The sequence below is a fragment of the Saccopteryx bilineata genome, chromosome 11, assembly GCF_036850765.1.
Source record: "Saccopteryx bilineata isolate mSacBil1 chromosome 11, mSacBil1_pri_phased_curated, whole genome shotgun sequence".
In the NCBI taxonomy this organism is placed as follows: domain Eukaryota; kingdom Metazoa; phylum Chordata; class Mammalia; order Chiroptera; family Emballonuridae; genus Saccopteryx; species Saccopteryx bilineata.
Genome location: NC_089500.1, coordinates 46,855,439 through 46,876,394, shown reverse-complemented (window position 1 = coordinate 46,876,394; position 20,956 = coordinate 46,855,439). Strand labels below are relative to the sequence as shown.

At 45.1% G+C, this 20,956-nt stretch overlaps 1 protein-coding gene across 1 annotated transcript; it reads left to right on the top strand.

Moving 5' to 3' along the window:
* The first annotated feature begins 1,745 nt into the window (after window positions 1–1,745).
* On the top strand, window positions 1,746–19,273 carry SNRPD1 (small nuclear ribonucleoprotein D1 polypeptide). Its single transcript, XM_066247133.1, has 4 exons — window positions 1,746–1,897; window positions 9,655–9,731; window positions 12,694–12,885; window positions 18,300–19,273. Exons 1-4 carry the CDS (start codon window positions 1,884–1,886, stop codon window positions 18,374–18,376), a joined length of 360 nt encoding a protein of 119 aa, XP_066103230.1. The 5' UTR covers window positions 1,746–1,883; the 3' UTR covers window positions 18,377–19,273.
* Window positions 19,274–20,956: the final 1,683 nt, after the last annotated feature.

Genomic DNA, 20,956 nt, shown 5'->3' with positions numbered 1-20,956 from the left:
AGCCAGAATACCTTTGGGAGAAGAAAAGTAGAACTATTGTTAACATGTAGATTGCCTCTTCTTTCTAGGGAGAACAGAGAGAGCCTAAGTGACAGATTGCCGATGCTTGACCAGAAAACTTGAGACTGGTTAATTGCGATTATGTTTCTGGGAGAGATTGAAATTGTAATTAGATCAGATATCACATCTAGGTTTGGTATTATAGGCATACGAGCAACTCCATTTTGATTCTGTGTTTGTTTTTTTCTTTAACATTATAAATGCAGAATTTCAGATCCCACACCAACTGAATCAGAATTTTCATTCTAAAGTTTCTTCCAGGTAAGTCTTATGCATCTTACAGTTTGATGAGCATTGCTTTTACGACATCCAAGTGTTCTGATGATAAAGGATGAAGTCAGGGCTAAAGATACAAATTACAGTAAATCCATGATTTTGGAGGAGATCACCTAAGGAGAAAGTACCCATACTACAGCTAGGGTAAGCCCTGAAGCACCCTAACATATAATGGCTCAGTAAAGGATGAGGCAGCTAAGACCTAAAAAGAGTAGCTAGTGGGATAGGAATAAAACCAGGTGTGCTTGGCCACCTAGAAGCCAAGCAAGGAGGGTGTTTCAAAAGGGGAGTATCTGTGTTGAATGCTGCAGAGATGGTGAGTAAGATGAGGACCTAAGTTTGTTTTGAAGGGTTTTGTTTTGTTTTGTTTTTCTTATTCATTTTAGAGAGGAAAGGGAGAGACAGAGGAGAGACAGAAGGGGGGGGGGGAGGAGCTGGAAGCATCAACTCCCATATGTGCCTTGACCAGGCAAGCCCAGGGTTTTAAACCGGTGACCTCAGCATTTCCAGGTCAACGCTTTATCCACTGCGCCACCACAGGTCAGGCTGAAGGTTTTTGATAACCTTTAGAAAGCAATGTCAGTGTAGTTTGAAGAGTAAACTGCAGGTGATAAAACAAGTATGTATAGACAGCTCATTCAACAAGTTTTCCACGAAAGAAATCTGGCAGTATGCTGGAGCTGCATTGGAGAACTTTGTTTTGTTTGTAAGATAAATTTGTGTGCTGATGGAAAGAGTCCAAGTCGAGAGCGAGGAACTGATGATTCCAGTTAAAAGAGGATAACCGAAAGAGTGAAATCTCTGAGAAAATGAGAGATGGGATCTATATACTACAACAAAGAAGATTTTGCCTTTGAAAGGAGCAACAATACTTCTTGTAACAGCAAGGAAAGCAGAAGGATGGCTTCTGTTTTCTCAAAGACATAGGAAATAAATACCAGCAGAGAGTGATTTGGAAAAGGGACTTGGACTAGAAAAGTTTGGAGAAGGGAGCAAAGAAGGTAGGTATGAAATAATTTTTGAATTCATTAGAGAAGCATTACATAATCTCTGGGCAGAGGAAGTCTGTGATCAGAATTTAAAGTGAAAAAAATTCGCTAAATTGTGTGCTTTTCTTCGGGTACATTAAGTAATGCTGAAGTTTTTGGCTTTGTAGCCGAATTAGCGTAATTCTTCCCTTCGCTCACTAATGTAGTTGGTGCAGCATAATGCAAGGTGGACTGCGTGCCGAGTGTCCAATTGAATTTAATCTCTCCATCTCCTTTTATCGGGAAATTTCCTCCTAGAGAGCCCGAAACGCCCGCAGCAACCGCGAAGTACACCTCCAGCCGCCAGGGGCCGCAGTGGCGCGCCTCGCGGCCGGAAAAGAGTGCGATGCGACCAGCGCGGCCTCGGCGTTTCCGCTGTGATCTCGCAGCGTTGCGCGCGCTCTTTACGTCGGAGGCCTGGGAGCAGGCGTTTCCGGCCATTCATACTCTTGTGCGTCCGCGGGCTCGGTTGTCGCGTTTTGTGCACTCTCGGACTGAAAGCGTCGCGACTGTGTTAGGATGAAGCTCGTGAGGTGAGGAGGTGACCAAACGGGAGGGGGCCTGTGACCGGATGGTTTGGGCCGGGAGCGGGGGCCCGGGCTGACCCACTTCCAGGAAGCGCGAAAGCCGCATGTGCGGCCTGCTAACGGCCTCCGGCGCCGGCAGCTCCCGCCTTATCTTGGCCGCGCACGGCGGGTACTCGGACCTGGCCTTCAGTCTGGGTGGCGCGGGGATCCTTCGTGTCTCTCGAGAGGTGGACGTAATGGCCGAGCTCTTTCTTCTCATTCGTTGCCTTAGGCCTTAAAGGTGCAGCTACAAGGTCTTGATTTCGGTTATTTCCCGAATTTTGTTTCAAGTAGAACTTGTGCTCTGGTTGCCTCTCGGGCTCACCTTAGCCCTCAGAACGGTAGGCTCCCTGAGAACGTGGGACATAGAAAATTGCACGCCCTAGCTAAGTAGTTTAAATTAATGCGCTTGAAAAAGAGTCCTTAGAAGTAGCAGGGGTTTATCTAGGAAACAATGAATCCACCATTTTCTGAAATGCTTTAAGTCAGGGTTGGACTTCTGACTTTGTAAGTTCTTTTTAATTTTTCATTAAAAGTTTTTGGGTTTTGTTTGTTTGTTTGTTTACAGAGACAGAGAAGGACAGACAGGGACAGAGAGAGATGAGAAGCATCAATCATCAGTTTTTCGTTGGGACACCTTAGTTGTTCATTGATTGCTTTCTCATATGTGCCTGATCGCGGGCCTTCAGCAGACCGAGTAACCACTTGCTCGAGCCAGCGACTTTGCTCAAACCAGATGAGCCCGCGCATCCCAGTCCGATGCTCTATCCACTGCGCCACCACCTGTTCAGGCTAAAAGTTTATTTATTGATTTTAGAGAGAGAGAGGAGGTGGGGGGAAAGAAACATATCTCTGCGTTCAGTGGTTGATTCTTGTCTGTGCCCTGACGTGGGGAATGAACCTGCAGCCTTGGCGCATCGGAGGGCGTTCTAACAAACTGAGCTACCCAGCCAGGCATTAGTTTTTTGATACTCTCTAGATATAAGGTTATTACATCTAAATTCCCTTTTAAGATTTTTTTAAAAAACTTTATTCATTTTAGAGAGGAGTGAAGGAAGGAAGGGGGGAGGAGCAGGAAGCATCAACTCCAGTATGTGCCTTGACCAGGCAAGGCCAGGCTTTCAAACTGGCAGCCTGAGCATTTCAGGTTGACACTTTATCCACTGCACCGCCATAGATCAAGCCAAACCTACATTCCCTTTTAAAGTAGGCCTTTGATTTAGGAAAAAATCTCCCAACTTCGGGGTAGAATCACTTGACATATTTGTGGCTGGCTATACATGAATAATTGATATTTTTTCTGTTTTATTTATTTATTTTTATTTTTTTTGTATTTTTCTGAAGCTGGAAATGGGGAGAGACAGTCAGACAGACTCCCGCATGCGCCCAGTCGGGATCCACCCACGCCCACCACGGGCGACGCTCTGCCCCTCCGGGGGGTCGCTCTGCTGTGACCAGAGCCACTCCAGCGCCTGGGGCAGAGGCCAAGGAGCCATCCCCAGTGCCGGGGCCATCTTTGCTCCAATGGAGCCTCGGCTGCGGGAGGGGAAGAGAGAGACAGAGAGGAGGGAGAGGGGGAGGGGTGGAGAAGCAGATGGGTGCCTCTCCTGTGTGCCCTGGCTGGGAATCGAACCCAGGTCCCCTGCATGCCAGGCCGACGCTCTACCGCTGAGCCAACCGGCCAGGACCTGTTTTATTTCTTAAACTTAGTTGGTTAAAGCTACGGAAGGCTTATTTAAGTAATTATCTACAATTTGCATTATCTACAATTATATTTTGTTTTGATGTTTTTTTCTTGAGGCTGAAAACCTCAAGGTTCCTAAACTAAGCCAGCAATTATCAATATTTAGATGGTTTATTGCCTATTGAGTCAAAGAGTGTCAATGTGAACCATTTACTGGGCACTTGTTACAGGATGTGTTGGTAATGAATTTTTTTTTCTTTTTTTTTTTTTCTGAAGCTGGAAACGGAGAGACAGTCAAACAGACTCCCGCATGCGCCCGACCGGGATCCACCCGGCACGCCCACCAGGGGGCGATGCTCTGCCCATCCTGGGCGTCGCCATGTTGCGACCAGAGCCACTCTAGCACCTGAGGCAGAGGCCACAGAGCCATCCCCAGCGCCCGGGCCATCTTTGCTCCAATGGAGCCTTGGCTGCAGGAGGGGAAAGCGCGGCGGAGGGGTGGAGAAGCAAATGGGCGCTTCTCCTGTGTGCCCTGGCCGGGAATCGAACCTGGGTCCTCCGCACGCTAGGCCGACGCTCTACCGCTGAGCCAACCGGCCAGGGCGGTAATGAATTTTTTAATCTAAGGTAGAGCCCCTGCCTTGTTAAACTGTTTTGTGGAGAAGACTGACAAGTATATAATTTCTGCTATGTTTGAAACAACATATAAAACTGTTCAGCCTAACCAGGCGATGGTGCAGTGGATAGAGCATTGGACTGGGACTGGGACGCGGAAGACTCAGGTTTAAAACCCCGAGGTCGCTGGCTTGAGCAAGGGGTCACTCGGTTAGCTGTGGTCCTGTCCCTGCCCCCCCCTCAAGACATACATGAGAAAGCAGTCAATGAACAATGAAGAATTGATGCTTCTCATCTCTCTTTCTTCCTGTCTGTCCCTATCTGTCTCTCTTTTCTTTGTCTCTCTGTCTCTTGTCACAAAAAAAAGAAGAAGAAGAATTTCAATCTGTATGGTTTCTAGGCTCAGATTATTGTGTCTGTTGCTCCTGTGCATAATACTCTCCCCCTGCCATTCCAATTGCCACCAGTGAACTGTTCAGGTTACTTTTATCACCCTTATTTTTATTTTTATTTTATTTTGTATTTTTCTGAAGCTGGAAACGGGGAGAAACAGTCAGACTCCCGCATGCACCCGACCGGGATCCACCCGGCACGCCCACCAGGGGCAATGCTCTGCCCACCAGGGGGCGATGCTCTGCCCATCCTGGGCGTCGCCATGTTGCGACCAGAGCCATTCTAGCGCCTGGGGCAGAGGCCAAGGAGCCATCCCCAGCGCCCAGGCCATCCTTGCTCCAATGGAGCCTTGGCTGCGGGAGGAGAAGAGAGAGACAGAGAGGAGGGGGGGGGAGAAGCAGATGGGCGCCTCTCCTATGTGCCCTGGCCGGGAATCGAACCTGGGTCCCCCGCACGCCAGGCCGATGCTCTACCACTGAGCCAACCGGCCAGGGCCTATCACCCTTATTTTTAAAAAGGAGTTAATAACCTCTTGAGTTAAGTATCTCCTACAATGAAATTTAGTGTGCATTACCCGATTTTCAAAAATGTGTATGCCTGTGGCCTGGCCAGTGGTGGGTGCAATGGATAAAGCATTGACCTGGTATGCCCCAGATTCCAAACCCAGAGGTCACCTGTTTGAGCATTAGATCATCAACATGATCCCACATGATCGCTGGCTTGTCTGGAGCCCCACTCTCCCCGCTAAGGAAAAGTATGCGCCTGTGTAACCCAAACCCCTGTTAAGATATGGAAACTTACTAAAGCCTTTTCCTCAAGGCCTTCCTTGTCAGTCTGCTGTCCCATACCCCCAGAGGCAACCAGTTTCTTCCACCATATCTTAGTTTTGCTTGCACTAGAATTTCCTATATTTGGAATCCTGGAGTATGCATTCTTTTTGTGTAACATTTCTTTTACTCAGCATGTATGTATGTGCGTATTTAATTTTTACTTATTGGTTTCAGCAAGAGGGGAAAGGGAGAGAGAAAGAGACCAAAACATTGAGCTGTTCCTTTATGTGCCCTGACTGGGACTCTTAACTGGCAACCTCAGTGCTTTGGTACTGACTATGCTCTAACCCGGGGTCCCCAAACTACGCCCTACAGGCCACATGCGGCCCCCGAGGCCATTTATCTGGGCCCACCGCACTTCCGGAAGGGGCACCTCTTTCATTGGTGGTCAGTGAGAGGAGCACATTGACCACTCATTAGCCAAAAGCAGGCCCATAGTTCCCATTGAAATACTGGTCAGTTTGTTGATTTAAATTTACTTGTTCTTTATTTTAAATATTGTATTTGTTCCTGTTTTGTTTTTTTTTACTTTAAAATAAGATACGTGCAGTGTGCATAGGGATTTGTTCATAGTTTTTTTTATGGTCCGGCCCTCCAATGGGTCTGAGGGACAGTGAACTGGCCCCCTGTGTAAAAAGTTTGGGAACCCCTGTTCTAACCAACCAAGCTATCCAGCCAGGACTCAGCATATTTTTAAAATTCATCTACAATGTGGCTTGTATCAGTAATTGGTTTCTTGGTTTCTTTTTATATGTGAATAGCAGGCCATCGTGTGTTTAAAGGTTATCTATTTTCTTAAAACTGCTTTGAATTTTCTTGAGCAAGTTCCCCTCTCCCGCCCTGGCCGGTTGACTCAGTGGTAGAGCGTCGGCCTGGCGTGCAGAAGTCCCAGGTTCGATTCCCGGCCAGGGCACACAGGAGAAGCGCCCATTTGCTTCTCCACCCCCACTCCCTCCTTCCTCTCTGTCTCTATCTTCCCCTCCCGCAGCCAAGGCTCCATTGGAGCAAAGATGGCCCGGGCGCTGGGGATGGCTCCTTGGCCTCTGCCCCAGGTGCTAGAGTGGCTCTGGTCGCGGCAGAGCGACGCCCCGGAGGGGCAGAGCATCGCCCCCTGGTGGGCATGCCGGGTGGATCCCGGTTGGGCGCATGCGGGAGTCTGTCTATCTCTCCCCGTTTCTAGCTTCGGAAAAATACACACACAAAAAAAGTTCCCCTCTCCCCGTGTGTGTGTGTGTGTGTGTGTGTGTGTGTGTGTGTTCGGAAAAATACAAAAAAAAAAATGTTCCCGTGTGTGTGTGTGTGTGTGTGTGTGTATGTGTGTGTGTGTGTGTATAAGTAATTAGGAGTAGAGTTGCTGGATCATAGCATAGGTAGAAAACTGCCAGACCATTTTCCAAAGTGTTTGTACCACTGTACACTCCCACCAACAGTATATTCTAATTGCTTTGTACCCTGACCAGCATTTGTTTTTGTCAGTTTAATTTTAGCCATTTTAGTGCTTGTGTAGTACTGTTCCGTTAAGGCTTTAGCTTGTATTCTTCTAATGACCATATGGTGTTGAGCACTTTTTCACCTGCTTATTGGCCATTCCTATATCTTTGTGAAGAGTTTAATTTTTCTCATATTGTTTCTTTTTATTATTGAGTTATAGGAATTCTTTATATACAGGGTGGGGCAAAAGTAGGTTTACAGTTTTGAGTACATGAAACAATTTATTATTTATTATTTTTATTTTATTATGTTTATTATTATTTTAATAGTTCTTTATATATATAAAGATTTTATTTATTGATTTTTACAGAGAAAGGAAAGGGGCAGGGGAGCAAGAAGTATCAACTCATAGCTGCTTCACTTTAGTTGTTCATTGATTGCTTGTCGTATATGTCTTGACCAGGCAAGCCCAGGGTTTCAAACTGGCCACCTCAGCATCCCAGGCCAGGCAGGTTTCCTATATTTATGAAAGGATGTTCCCTCTTTCCCTCTCACAAGTAGTAGAAAGAAGTAGGTTATCTTTTTTCCCTATCAAATTGCCCCCCCAAAATTTTAGAAGATTGTTAACAATGTGTTGAAGAGTTACATAAATGGATTTGTGATAGCAATGCATATATATATGGACATGGGAATGTCTCTAATATAAACTGCTAAATGAGAACTACAAGTTAGAGACATCATTAAAGTATGGCTCAGTTAGTAAAAACAAATTTTATGTACATGTTTATGAATGCTATAAAATGGTCTAGAAGAATATGCTCACAAACATGGAGGGTGTTAGAAAGGGAGACTGGCCTGACCTGTGGTGGCGCAGTGGATAAAGCGTCAACCTGGAAACACTGAGGTCGCCGGTTCAAAACCCTGGCTTGCCTGGTAAAGGCACATATGGGAGTTGATGCTTCCTGCTCCTCCCCTTTCTCTCTCTCTCTCTCTCTCTCTCTCTCTCTCTTTCTCTCTCTCTCTCTCCCCCCCCTCTAAAAAAAAAGAATTAAAAAATTTGCAAAAAAAAAAAGAAAGGGAGACTTTTATTTTGGTATGTACATAACTAACTATGTAATCTTTTACTACTGATTATAATTTATTATTTTTCTTTCATTATTGGGATATAATTAACATACAGCACCGTGTATTTGAATACAGTATATACATATATATGTCACCTATATTTTAAAATGATTATCACAGTAAGTTTGGTTAACATCCATCATCTTGTAAAGATACCAAAAACAGTTTTTTCCTTGTGGTAAGAATTTTTCTTTTTAAGAGAGAGGGAGAGAAAGAGAGACAGACAGGAGAGGAGAGACATGAGAAGCACCAATTCTCCATTGTAGCATCTTAATTGTTCATTGATTGCTTTCTCATATGTGCCTTGACTGGGGGGCTCCAGCCGAGCCAGTGACCTTGGGGTCATGTCTGTGATTCCAAGCTCAACTGGTGACCTTAGGATTTCAAACCTGGGCCCTCATCATTCCAGGCTGACACACTATCCAGTGCACCACTGTCTTGTCAGGCAAGAACTTTTAAGATCTACTCTTAGTGCCTTTCAAATATATGGCTCACAAAAGTTAGGGGCTATTTTTTTTTTTAATTTTAATTTTATTTTTTTACAGAGACAGAGAGAGTCAGAGTGAGGGATAGACAGGGACAGACAGACAGGAAGGGAGAGATGAGAAGCATCAGTCATTAGTTTTTCATTGCACATTGCAAAACTTTAGTTCATTGATTGCTTTCTCATATGTGCCTTGACCATGGGCCTTCAGCAGACCGAGGAACCCCTTGGTTGAGCCAGCAACCTTGGGTCCAAGCTGGTGAAATTTTGCTCAAACCAGATGAGCCCACGCTCAAGCTGGCGACCTTGGGGTCTCGAACCTGGGTCTTTCGCATCCCAGTCCGATGCTCTATCCACTGCGCCACCGCCTGGTCCGGCCAGGGTCTATTTCGAAAATAAATATGAAGCTATAAAATATCCCGTAATTTTCTTTTTTTGATGGCAGAGACAGACAGAGATAGAGGGACAGACAGATAGGAACGAAGGGAGATGAGAAATATCAATTCTTTGTTGTGGTTCCTTAGTTGTTCATTGATTGCTTTCTCATATGTGCCTTGACCGGGGGCTACAGCAGACCCGAGTGACCCCTTGCTCGAGCCAGTGACCTTGGGCTCAAGCTGGTGAGCCTTGCTCAAACCAGATGAGCCCACACTCAAGCTGGTGACCTCGGGGTCTCAAACCTGAGTCCTCCACGTCCCAGTCCGACACTCTGTGCTCTGCGCCACCGTCTGGTCAGGCTCCCCTAATTTTTGTGAGCAGTATATATTACATAGTTGTGTTAGCTATAGTCAGCCTGTTGTATATTACATCTCCAGTATTTATGTTATAACTAGAAGTTTGTACCTTTGACCACCTTCACCCATGTAATTTATTTTAATTTTGTGGCATATTATAACTTTGGGATCTGTATACATGCATGGATGCTGTACAATGGTTTAGAGAATAAGAAATGTCCAAATGACAGTGCCTGTTATGCTCCTTCATGGTTGTTAAGATTTAATTCAGGGAAAGCTGGAATTTTTACGCAGATTATGAATAGGAATTTATTCAAATAGTATCTAAGCAGATTTTCAACATTTAGATATTTTACCCTTTGACTTAATACATGATTTTAAAGTTTTAAAGGTTAAAATTTATCATTTTATTCCTGCTGTCTTTGTAGATTTTTGATGAAGTTGAGTCATGAAACTGTAACCATTGAATTAAAGAATGGAACACAGGTCCATGGAACCATCACAGGTACGGAGGTTGGATTACTTTAGGACACTTCCCCACAGACCCCCATCCTTTCTACCTACAGGCCAGAATTCTTTTTTGGTCACTTAAGAAACATTCTTATAGTAGGGATTTCATTCTTTTTGTCTGTATTATTTCATTAACCTTCTTACTTCAGCCTCACCTTAAGTACTTGTGCTAAGACCAAACTGGATTTCCCAGGTTGTCCTGTATGTCAGTGGTCCCCAACCTTTTTTGGGCCACGGACCGGCTTAATGTCAGAAAATATTTTCACAGACTGGCCTTTAGGGTGGGATGGATAAATGTATCACGTGACCAAGACAAGTGTCAAGAGTATGTCTCAGAGGGAATCTGGTTATTTTTTAAAAATAAAACATCATTCAGACTTAAGCCGGTTGGCTTAGCGGTAGAGCGTCGGCCTGGCGTGCAGTAATCCTGGGTTCGATTCCCAGCCAGGGCACATAGGAGAGGCGCCCATCTGCTTCTCCACCCCTCCCCCTCTCCTTCCTCTCTGTCTCTCTCTTCCCCTCCCACAGCCAAGGCTCCATTGGAGCAAAGATGGCCCAGGCGCTGGGGATGGCTCCTTGGCCTCTGCCCCAGGCGCTAAAGTGGTTCTGGTCCGCAGCAGAGCATCGCTCCCTGGTGGGCGTGCCGGGTGGATCCCAGTGGGGCGCATGCGGGAGTCTGTCTGACTGTCTCTCCCTGCTTCCAGCTTCAGAAAAATACAAAAAAAAAATTAAAAAAAAATGAAAATAATGTAATTTATTCTTTCTCTGCAGACTGGTACCGGCCCGGGGGTTGGGGACCACTGCTGTATGTGACCACCATTTTCTTGCTTTTTGCCTTTCATGCCTTTGTCTGTGTGTATGTCCTTTTGCCTGGAATGTTGCATCTTCCAAAATACATTTTATTTTATTAGAATTTTGTGACCTGACCTGTGGTTGCATAGTGAGTAAAGCGTTGGCTGGAACACGAGGTCGCCGGTTGAAATCCCTGGGTTTACCCACTCAAGGCACATACAGGAAGCATCTACTATGAGTTGATGCTTCTTGCTTCTCCTCTCTTCCTCTCTCCCTCCTTCCCTCCCTTCCTCCCTCCCGTTCTCCCTCCTTCCTTCTCACTCACTCAAAATCAATAACAAAATCAAATCAAATAATTTTGTCATCTGTTAGATTGTAAAGACATACAACCCATAGAGGATGGGTTTTCATGTCTTGACTGTCTGTTTGTTTGTTTGTTTGTTTGTTTGTTTGTTTTGGCAAGAGGAATAGACAGGAAGGGAAAGAGATGAGAAGCACCAATTCTTTGTTGCAGCACTTTAGTTCATTTATTGCTTTCTCATATGTGCCTGACCGGGGTGGGGGGTTCCAGCAGAGTGAGTAACCCCTTGTTCAAGCCAGCAACCTTGGGCTTCAAGCCAGCGGCCTTTGGGCTCAAGCCAGTGACTCCACATTCAAGCTAGCAACCTCGGGGTTTCGAACCTGGATCCTCTGCATCCCAGTTCAACACTGTCTACTGTTCCCCCGCGTGGTCAGGCAACCTTGCTTTGCTTTTATTTTGCAAAATCTCATAATAAAAATAATAATGGGAAAAATAGTTTGAGGCAGACCACTCAAGACCTGTGCAACTTGGTTATCAAAGTATTAATAAAAAGAGTAATGCTCTTTTTACAAATGCAGTTAAAAAGATATGTTAAATTTCTATTAATGAGAAAAAAATAATGCTGTTCCTGGCTGGGTAACTCAGTTGGTGAGAGTGTCGTCTTGATAAACCAGGGTTGTGGGTTTGATCCCTGGTCAGGGCACATAGAAGCAATGAATGAATGTACAACTAAGTGGAACAACAAATTGATGTTTCTTTCTCTCTCTCTCTCCCTCTCTCTCCCTTTCTCTCCCTCTTCCTCACCTTTCTCTAAAATTAAATTTAAAAATTGTTTTTAAAAAGAGTACTGTGCATATAGGACTTTTTTTTTTTTAAGATTTTATTTTATTTATTTATTTATTTATTTATTTATTTTTTTCTGAAGCTGGAAACGGGGAGAGACAGTCAGACAGACTCCCGCATGCGCCCGACCGGGATCCACCCGGCACGCCCACCAGGGGCGACGCTCTGCCCACCAGGGGGCGATGCTCTGCCCATCCTGGGCGTCGCCATGTTGCGACCAGAGCCACTCTAGCGCCTGAGGTAGAGGCCACAGAGCCATCCCCAGCGCCCGGGCCATCTCTGCTCCAATGGAGCCTTGGCTGCGGGAGGGGAAGAGAGAGACAGAGAGGAAAGCGCGGCGGAGGGGTGGAGAAGCAAATGGGCGCTTCTCCTGTGTGCCCTGGCCGGGAATCGAACCTGGGTCCTCCGCACGCTAGGCCGACGCTCTACCGCTGAACCAACCGGCCAGGGCTAAGATTTTATTTATTGATTTTACAGAGAGAGTAAAATCTCTGTCTGTAATATGGTATTTTATGGTGAGAGAGGCGAAGTAGTTACTTCACTCTAGCTGTTCATTGGTTGCTTGATGTGTATGCCTTGACCGAGCAAGCCCGGGGTTTCGGACTGGCAACCTCAGTGTTCCAGGTCCATGCTCTATCCACTGGGCCACCAGGCAGGACTTTATTTTTAAAGCAAAGATGAAGATAACTTGGTATAACAGGGTTTGTGGCAGTTTTGGAGACAATGGGAGAACCAAGCAATGAGGAAGACAGTGAGAATAGGCATGTGTGTTGGTTATGGTTTCTCTGTGTCTTGCTGCATTCGCTTCTGTAATCATATCTAACATGGTAGGGGAAATCTCTGTGAAAGGGAAGACTTCTGATTCGTACTGACAGTGTCCCCCACTTACCAGTTTACATAATTGTGTCATAGATACTTGCACTGTACAGAACGATACTCTCTTGTAATATGGTATACAGTGTGATTGGATATATTAATTGCCTTACTTATCGTGCTAATAATTGTCTTTTTTTCTCTCTAGGTGTAGATGTCAGCATGAATACTCATCTTAAAGCTGTGAAAATGACCTTGAAGAACCGAGAACCTGTACAGCTGGAAACACTGAGTATTCGAGGAAATAACATTCGATATTTTATTCTGCCAGACAGCTTACCTCTGGATACGCTACTTGTGGATGTTGAACCAAAGGTGAAGTCTAAGAAAAGGGAAGCTGGTAAGTTTAAAGGATTATAAACACTTTTGTGTATGTATTTATACCCTAATCCACTATTCAAAATAGAAACATTTGCAAACTGTCAAAGGTTTTTGTTTTTTCTTTGTTTTTTTGTTTAGTTTTGGGTTTTTTTTTTATATTTTTCTGAAGCTGGAAATGGGAGGCAGTCAGACAGACTCCTTCATGCGCCTGGCCGGGATCCGCCTGGCACACCCATCAGGGGGCGATGCTCTGCCCATCTGGGGTGTCGCTCCGCGGCAACCAGAGCCATTCTAGCGCCTGAGGCAGAGGCCATGGAGTCATCCTCAGCACCCGGGCCAACTTTGCTCCAATGGAGCCTTGGCTGCAGGAGGGGAAGAGAGAGACAGAGAGGAAGGAGAGGGGGAGGGGTGGAGAAGCAGATGGGCACCTCTCCTGTGTGCCCTGGCACGGGAATCGAACCCTGGACTCCTGCACACCAGGCCGACACTCTATCACTGAGCCAACCAGCCAGGGCTGTTTTGTTTTTGTTTTTTTTTAACAGCCTAGACTTGCCATGAGTGCATATATATTTGTCATTGTTACTGGTGGTGTTATTAAAAACACTGGGCTGTTCTTAATTCCTATACCTTTGTGTATAGCCTTGTCTTCCACCCTGTACACACTTTGGAAGATTTGGAAATTGGCTCTTTATATTCCGATTTTTTTAAATTTCTTAATGACTTGGCATAGGATCTTTTCTTGTCCTCCATTTTCTTTCTTCATTTTGTTGTTCTAACTATTTGGTGGGCCCTATCAGTATGGATATTTTTGCTCTTAATTTCCTCCGTTTTCTGAGAAATTTCCTTGACCTTACCTTTTAATTTAGCGTCTGTCTAATCTGTCATATACTTATCTTCAAGCCTCCTTGTTCTCATCATTTTTCATAGAATTTTCTTTATGTTTTAGGGATGTAATTTTTTATCTGAAAAATAATGGATAAAATATTAACTGTAGGACATTATAGTTTTGGGGTAGATGTCGGTTTTGGGGGGAGGGGGTTCTGTATGTGGCATTGTTTTTTGTGGAGGCCCACTCCCCTGTTTCTCTATTTGATGTTTACATTAAAGGCTTTACTTAAGTATTTTGCTCTTTGGCCGTCTGTTACTTAATAAGACCCAAAAAGAGAAGTCATGGGAAAGGAGGCTGGACTGCTCAGCTGGTGGGCATCATAGGGGACTTCAGGGACTGCTCAGCTGGTGGGCATCATAGGGACTTCAGGGACTGCTCAGCTGGTGGGCATCATAGGGACTTCAGGGACTGCTCAGCTGGTGGGCATCATAGGGACTTCAGGGACTGCTCAGCTGGTGGGCATCATAGGGGACTTCAGGGACTGCTCAGCTGATGGGCATCATAGGGATTCAGGGACTGCTCAGCTGGTGGGCATCATAGGGACTTCAGGGACTGCTCAGCTGATGGGCATCATAGGGACTTCAGGGACTGCTCAGCTGGTGGGCATCATAGGGGACTTCAGGGACTGCTCAGCTGATGGGCATCATAGGGACTTCAGGGACTGCTCAGCTGATGGGCATCATAGGGACTTCAGGGACTGCTCAGCTGGTGGGCATCATAGGGACTTCAGGGACTGCTCAGCTGATGGGCATCATAGGGGACTTCAGGGACTGCTCAGCTGGTGGGCATCATAGGGGACTTCAGGGACTGCTCAGCTGGTGGGCATCATAGGGGACTTCAGGGACTGCTCAGCTGGTGGGCATCATAGGGACTTCAGGGACTGCTCAGCTGATGGGCATCATAGGGGACTTCAGGGACTGCTCAGCTGATGGGCATCATAGGGGACTTCAGGGACTGCTCAGCTGGTGGGCATCATAGGGGACTTCAGGGACTGCTCAGCTGATGGGCATCATAGGGACTTCAGGGACTGCTCAGCTGATGGGCATCATAGGGGACTTCAGGGACTGCTCAGCTGGTGGGCATCATAGGGGACTTCAGGGACTGCTCAGCTGGTGGGCATCATAGGGACTTCAGGGACTGCTCAGCTGATGGGCATCATAGGGGACTTCAGGGACTGCTCAGCTGATGGGCATCATAGGGGACTTCAGGGACTGCTCAGCTGGTGGGCATCATAGGGGACTTCAGGGACTGCTCAGCTGATGGGCATCATAGGGGACTTCAGGGACTGCTCAGCTGGTGGGCATCATAGGGACTTCAGGGACTCCTCAGCTGGTGGGCATCATAGGGACTTCAGGGACTGCTCAGCTGGTGGGCATCATAGGGACTTCAGGGACTGCTCAGCTGGTGGGCATCATAGGGGACTTCAGGGACTGCTCAGCTGGTGGGCATCATAGGGACTTCAGGGACTGCTCAGCTGGTGGGCATCATAGGGACTTCAGGGACTCCTCAGCTGGTGGGCATCATAGGGACTTCAGGGACTGCTCAGCTGGTGGGCATCATAGGGACTTCAGGGACTGCTCAGCTGGTGGGCATCATAGGGACTTCAGGGACTGCTCAGCTGGTGGGCATCATAGGGACTTCAGGGACTGCTCAGCTGGTGGGCATCATAGGGGACTTGGGGACTGCTCAGCTGGTGGGCATCATAGGGGACTTCAGGGACTGCTCAGCTGGTGGGCATCATAGGGACTGCTCAGTTGGTGGGCATCATAGGGACTTCAGGGACTGCTCAGCTGGTGGGCATCATAGGGGACTTCGGGACTGCTCAGCTGGTGGGCATCATAGGGGACTTCAGGGACTGCTCAGCTGGTGGGCATCATAGGGACTGCTCAGTTGATGGGCATCATAGGGGACTTCAGGAAGTTGGACTCTTCACTGAAGAGACTCAGTTTACATATATGAAAGTCTTTTCTGGAGCTGGTTTTCTCGCAGAAAGATTCTAATCATCTTAAGCACATGCAAATGCCCTTAAGTTTTGAAAACTTTCAGGTTACAACCCATAGCTTAAAACCACGGACTTACTACCCTCTTCCTGTCCCTGAGCTCTGGGCCTCTTGCTGCTGTCTACTTCACAAGTGTTTTCAAACCCGGAGCCTTTCTGTTTCATTGTCTGTAGGTTCATTTTATTTTACCTTTTCTTTCCTACCTACTTGTTAGGGAAATAATCATTAGCTTTGCAAAATGAGGCGGACTGGACTGTCTAATGCTCTATGTGAGAATTTCCGTCTTGGTTTTCTGTTGGCAGCCCTGTGGCCCGACGGTTCCCAAAGCCCCAGGTCATTGGGAGTTACTTTTCCTTTACATTACTGCTCTAAGCTTAAAGATTGGCTGAAATATTTCAAGTGTTGTGTTTTCTCTGCTTTTTTATCCCCTTATATCTATTTACTGTTTTTATTACTTTTTTTTTATTGTGAATAGTATTTCAGAAAGAATTAAAGATATAGTTAATCTGCCTTGTTGTTTTTTTTTTGTTTTTGTTGTTGTGTTTTTTTTTTTTTGTATTTTTCTGAAGCTGGGAACGGGGAGGCAGTCAGACAGACTCCCGCATGCGCCCGACCGGGATCTACCCGGCACGCCCACCAGGGGGCGATGCTCTGCCCCTCTGGGGCATCGCTCTGTTGCAACTAGAGCCACTCTAGCACCTGGGGCAGAGGCCAAGGAGCCATCCCCAGCGCCCGGGCCATCTTTGCTCCAATGGAGCCTTGGCTGCGGGAGGGGAAGAGAGAGACAGAGAGGAAGGAGAGGGGGAGGGGTGGAGAAGCAGATGGGCGCTTCTCCTTTGTGCCCTGGCCGGGAATCAAACCCGGGACTTCTGCACGCCAGGCCGACACTCTACCACTGAGCCAACCGGCCAGGGCCAATCTGCCTTGTTTTAACAGAAGTCCTAGACTTTATTGCTTTGAATAGTAAAACTGAAAATAAAGGTAGAAATTTAGAATGCAACTGACTTAACTCTGTGTCAGAATTTTTTAAACATTTATAGCTGTCCAATAATGAAATAAGTTAATTTGGATATGAGTTTTCTGTCACTGATATGCAAGTACAATTAGAATTTTCTTTATGTTTTAAGGATATAATTTTTTATCTGAAAAATAATGGATAAAATATTAACTGTAGGACATTATAGTTTTGGGGTAGATGTGGGTTTTGGGGGAGGGGGTTCTGTATGTGGCATTGTTTTTTGTGGGGGCCCACTCCCCTGTTTCTCTATTTATTTGGTGTTTACATTAAAGGCTTTACTTAAGTATTTTGCTCTTGACTAGGTGACAGGGATATTGCTGTATGGGCTAAAGTACTAGGTTATGTTTGGATCAAATGAGTGAAGATTCTGAAGAGTCATGAGGTTATTACTTGATTGAATACTTTTTCTGAGAGAGACAGGAAGGGAGAAAGATAAGAAGCATCAGTTCTTCGTTGCAGCACCTTAGTTGTTCATTGATTGTTTTCTTACATGTGCCTTGACCAGGGGCCTACAGCCGAGCCAGTGACCCCTTGCTCAAGCCATCAACCCTGAGTTCAAGCCGGATGAGCCTGTGTTCAAGTTGGTTACCTGGGTTTTGAACCTGGGTTCTCTGCTTTCCAGGCAGATGCTCTATCCACTGTACGTTTTTACACTTTCTTGACTTTTGCCTGACCTGTGGTGGCCCATGCAGTGGATAAAGCGTCAACCTGGAAGTGCTGAGGTCGCTGGTTCAAAACCCTGAGCTTGCCTAGTCAAGGCACATGTGGGAGTTGATGCTTCTTGCTCTTCCCCCCATTTCTTTCTCTCCCTCTCCCTCTCCCTCTCCCTCTCCCTCTCCCTCTCCCTCTCCCTCTCCCTCTCCCTCTCCCTCTCCCTCTCCCTCTCCCTCTCCCTCTCCCTCTCCCTCTCCCTCTCCCTCTCCCTCTCCCTCTCCCTCTCCCTCTCCCTCTCCCTCTCCCTCTCCCTCTCCCTCTCCCTCTCCCTCCCCTCCCCCTCCCCTTTCCCTCCCCCTCTCTCTCCCTCTCTCCCCCTCTCTCTCCCTCTTTCCCTCTCCCTCCCCCCCTCCCCCCCTCTCTCCCTCTCCTCTCTAAAAATGAATAAATTTTAAAAATGTTTAAAAACATAAAAATAAACTTTCTTGGCTTTAAACTAACTTGCTTGAATTTTAGTAACAGTCTGGCCCATGGTGTTCAAGTTCTGTTCCATTGATATGATATTTTTTTCCATCTTGTATGAGGTTCGGATCATTTGCATTTTATTTTGTGGTGAATTTAGACATACAAAGAAAAATATTTTAAGACAATGAATTTCTCAGTAAATATAGTCAAACAAACCAATATTGCAATAAAATGTCTTTGTAGGCCAGCAGTACTTGGTTCTGCATGATAATGTGTTGTGAGGGGTGACTCAGGTTACAATTGCGAGGAGCCAAGTTAAAGTTTTCTTTACTGTAGATGCTGTTTGCAGTGGCCAGGTAATGTCAGCATAGACGAGAATTGACCTTGCCTTCTTTTTCTCTTCTCAGTTGCAGGAAGAGGCCGAGGCCGAGGAAGAGGAAGAGGACGTGGCCGGGGCAGAGGAAGAGGGGGTCCTAGGCGATAAAATTTCTCAGAATTACTGTTTCAAAGTGACATGTGATGGTATATTTTTTGTACAGGTTTTGTTTGTTTATGTCAATTTTTAATAAACATAAATGTAGGCCAACTGTCTATTGACTATATGAAGTTAAGTTTTAATAGTTTATATATAGTCATGATATCAACACAGTAAGAGCTGAGCATTATTACATGGCAGCCCCAGAATAATTCCATTCTTAGATCAGGCTTTTAATTTTTTGAACTAAAATGTTTCTTTATAAAGACATATAGAATATACATCTTTTTACTTCACATGCACTGAAATGCATTTTGTTTGTTTTACTTTGACTCCATTCTGTGAACCCTACCTATGGATGACATCATTTTGTTTGTTATTTTAGAAGCTAAAGTCTATGGAATAGGGTCTAAAATTGATTCTCCTTTCCTGAGTTTTATGGAGACTTAGGTACTTAGTAAAAACTACTTAAGTACTAATTTAGGAATCATTGATTTTTGTTGTTTTTTTGTTTTGTTTTGTTTTTATTTTTTCAATAGTTTCCTAATAGAGTGTAGTTTTTACATTCTACTAAGTAGAAACTTCAGATACCGTTCACTAGACTGTCGGTTGTAAGCAGCATTGAAATGTGTTAATGTGGAATGAACCTTCAGTGGCTCTTTTATCAAGTACTTTTATAAGGAACCCTTTAAGAACAAAAGGGAAAAGACCTATATTATATGATGGCAAAACTGGATTCTTATAGTTAATGAGGATTGTTAAAAAATTGTTTTAATTAAGCTTAAAGAAAGCTACTTCCCAGTATATACAGTTCCTTGTAAAGCTTACTACTATTTGTTTATATGCTAAGGAGGAATAAAACTAACTTGGAGGATTGGGGGGAATTACCTCTGTATTTTTACTTGATTATGCTTGTGGAGTTTTGTTTTTTTAAACGAGGAAATTTTCTGCAAAGACAATGTAAAAAGGTTTTAGGCTCTGTAAGAGGGTTATGTTAGTTGAGAAATAGCCAGAGCATTTGTGGTATGTGCATATGTGTCTCAAGTCTTTTCTATCCGCTGATCTGTTGGTGTTCCTGTGTTTGAACCTAAGCAGAGGCGAAGGAGCCCAGTGGTGCAGCAAGGGTGAGGTGAGGTTTGAAGAGCAAACAAGAAAGACCTGGCACTAGTGAACAAACATAAGCTGACTCCTGCCCTCATGGACCTTATAGGCTGAAAGGGAAGCAAAGTTAAACACTGATACACAACTGCCAATTGTGGCATGTCTGATAAGAGTACTTCATTTTTGTCTGTTTTTAAACCAGTGTTGCCTTTTTGTTTTGATTTCAAGTCATATGCCATCAAAGATACTTAACTGTTTTGCCTGACCTGTGATGGCGGCACACTGGATAAAGCATCAGCCTGGAACACTGAAGTTGCCAGTTCGAAACCGTGGGCTTGCCCAGTGAAGGCATATGTGAGAAGCAGCTGCGAGTTGATGCTTTCCATTCCTCCCCATGCCTTTCTCTTTATCCTCTCTCTAAAATCAATGAATAAAATCTTTAAAAGAAAAGATACTTTTATTTTGTGAGTTTCAATGTGTAGGTGTTTATAATGTGAGCCCAGTCTAGTAACAGTTTAAATATAAGACAACCACAGTGGTTACTAGATTGAGTTTATTCCACTAGAGCAGTGGTTCCCAACCTGTGGGTCGCGACCCCAGTGGGGTCGCCTAAAGCCATCGGAAAATACATAATGCATATCAAGTATTTACATTTCGAATCATAACTAGCAAAATTACAGTTATGAAGTAGCCACCAAAATTATTTTTTGGTTTGGGGTCACCGCAACATGAGGAACTGTATTGCGGGGTCACGGCATTAGAAAGGTTGAGAACCACTGCACTAGAGGTCATTTATTTCATATATGTGAAAAGAATCGTATGAAGAAAAAGCTATTAGAACTGGTTGCCATTATTAACTATAAAGAAAGCACTATAGCATAAATAGAAAACAGACCAGGCTTTAAATATACTTTTCTTGCCCTGCTTCCCCCAAAAGTATCTAAAGATCTAGTGCTGCTGCATTTTGCATGCATCTGATATCTTTTAAAGCTTAAGATACGGTTTTTGTTTTTGTTTTTTTTTAATTATTATTATTTTTTTTACAGAGACAGAGTCAGAGTGAGGGATAGACAAGGACAGACAGGAACGGAGAGATGAGAAGCATCAATCATTAGATTTTAGTTGTGCATTGCGACACCTTAGTTGTTCATTGATTGCTTTCTCATATGTGCCTTGACTGCGGGCCTTCAGCAGACTGAGCAACCCCTTGCTTGAGCCAGCGACCTTGGGCCCAAGCTGGTGAATTTTTGCTCAAACCAGATGAGCCCACGCTCAAGCTGGCGACCTTGGGGTCTTGAACCTGGGTGTTCTGCATCCCAGTTTGACGCTCTATCCACTGTGCCACCGCCTGGTCAGGCTAAGATATGTTTTTAAAGAAATTTATTAATGTGTTTAGGTAGAAAGCCGTAAGTGAAATAATAGAAGAAATTTCACAGCATGTTTTTTGGTTTTGGTTTTGGGTTTGTTTTTTTTTAAAGACTACTCATT

Bases quoted from the DNA above. Each gene is read 5' to 3' on its own strand.
- SNRPD1 (XM_066247133.1), top strand. The intron at 9,732-12,693 runs GTACGGAGGTTG...TTTTCTCTCTAG, and splicing joins GGTCCATGGAACCATCACAG to GTGTAGATGTCAGCATGAAT. The intron at 12,886-18,299 runs GTAAGTTTAAAG...TTCTCTTCTCAG, and splicing joins GTCTAAGAAAAGGGAAGCTG to TTGCAGGAAGAGGCCGAGGC.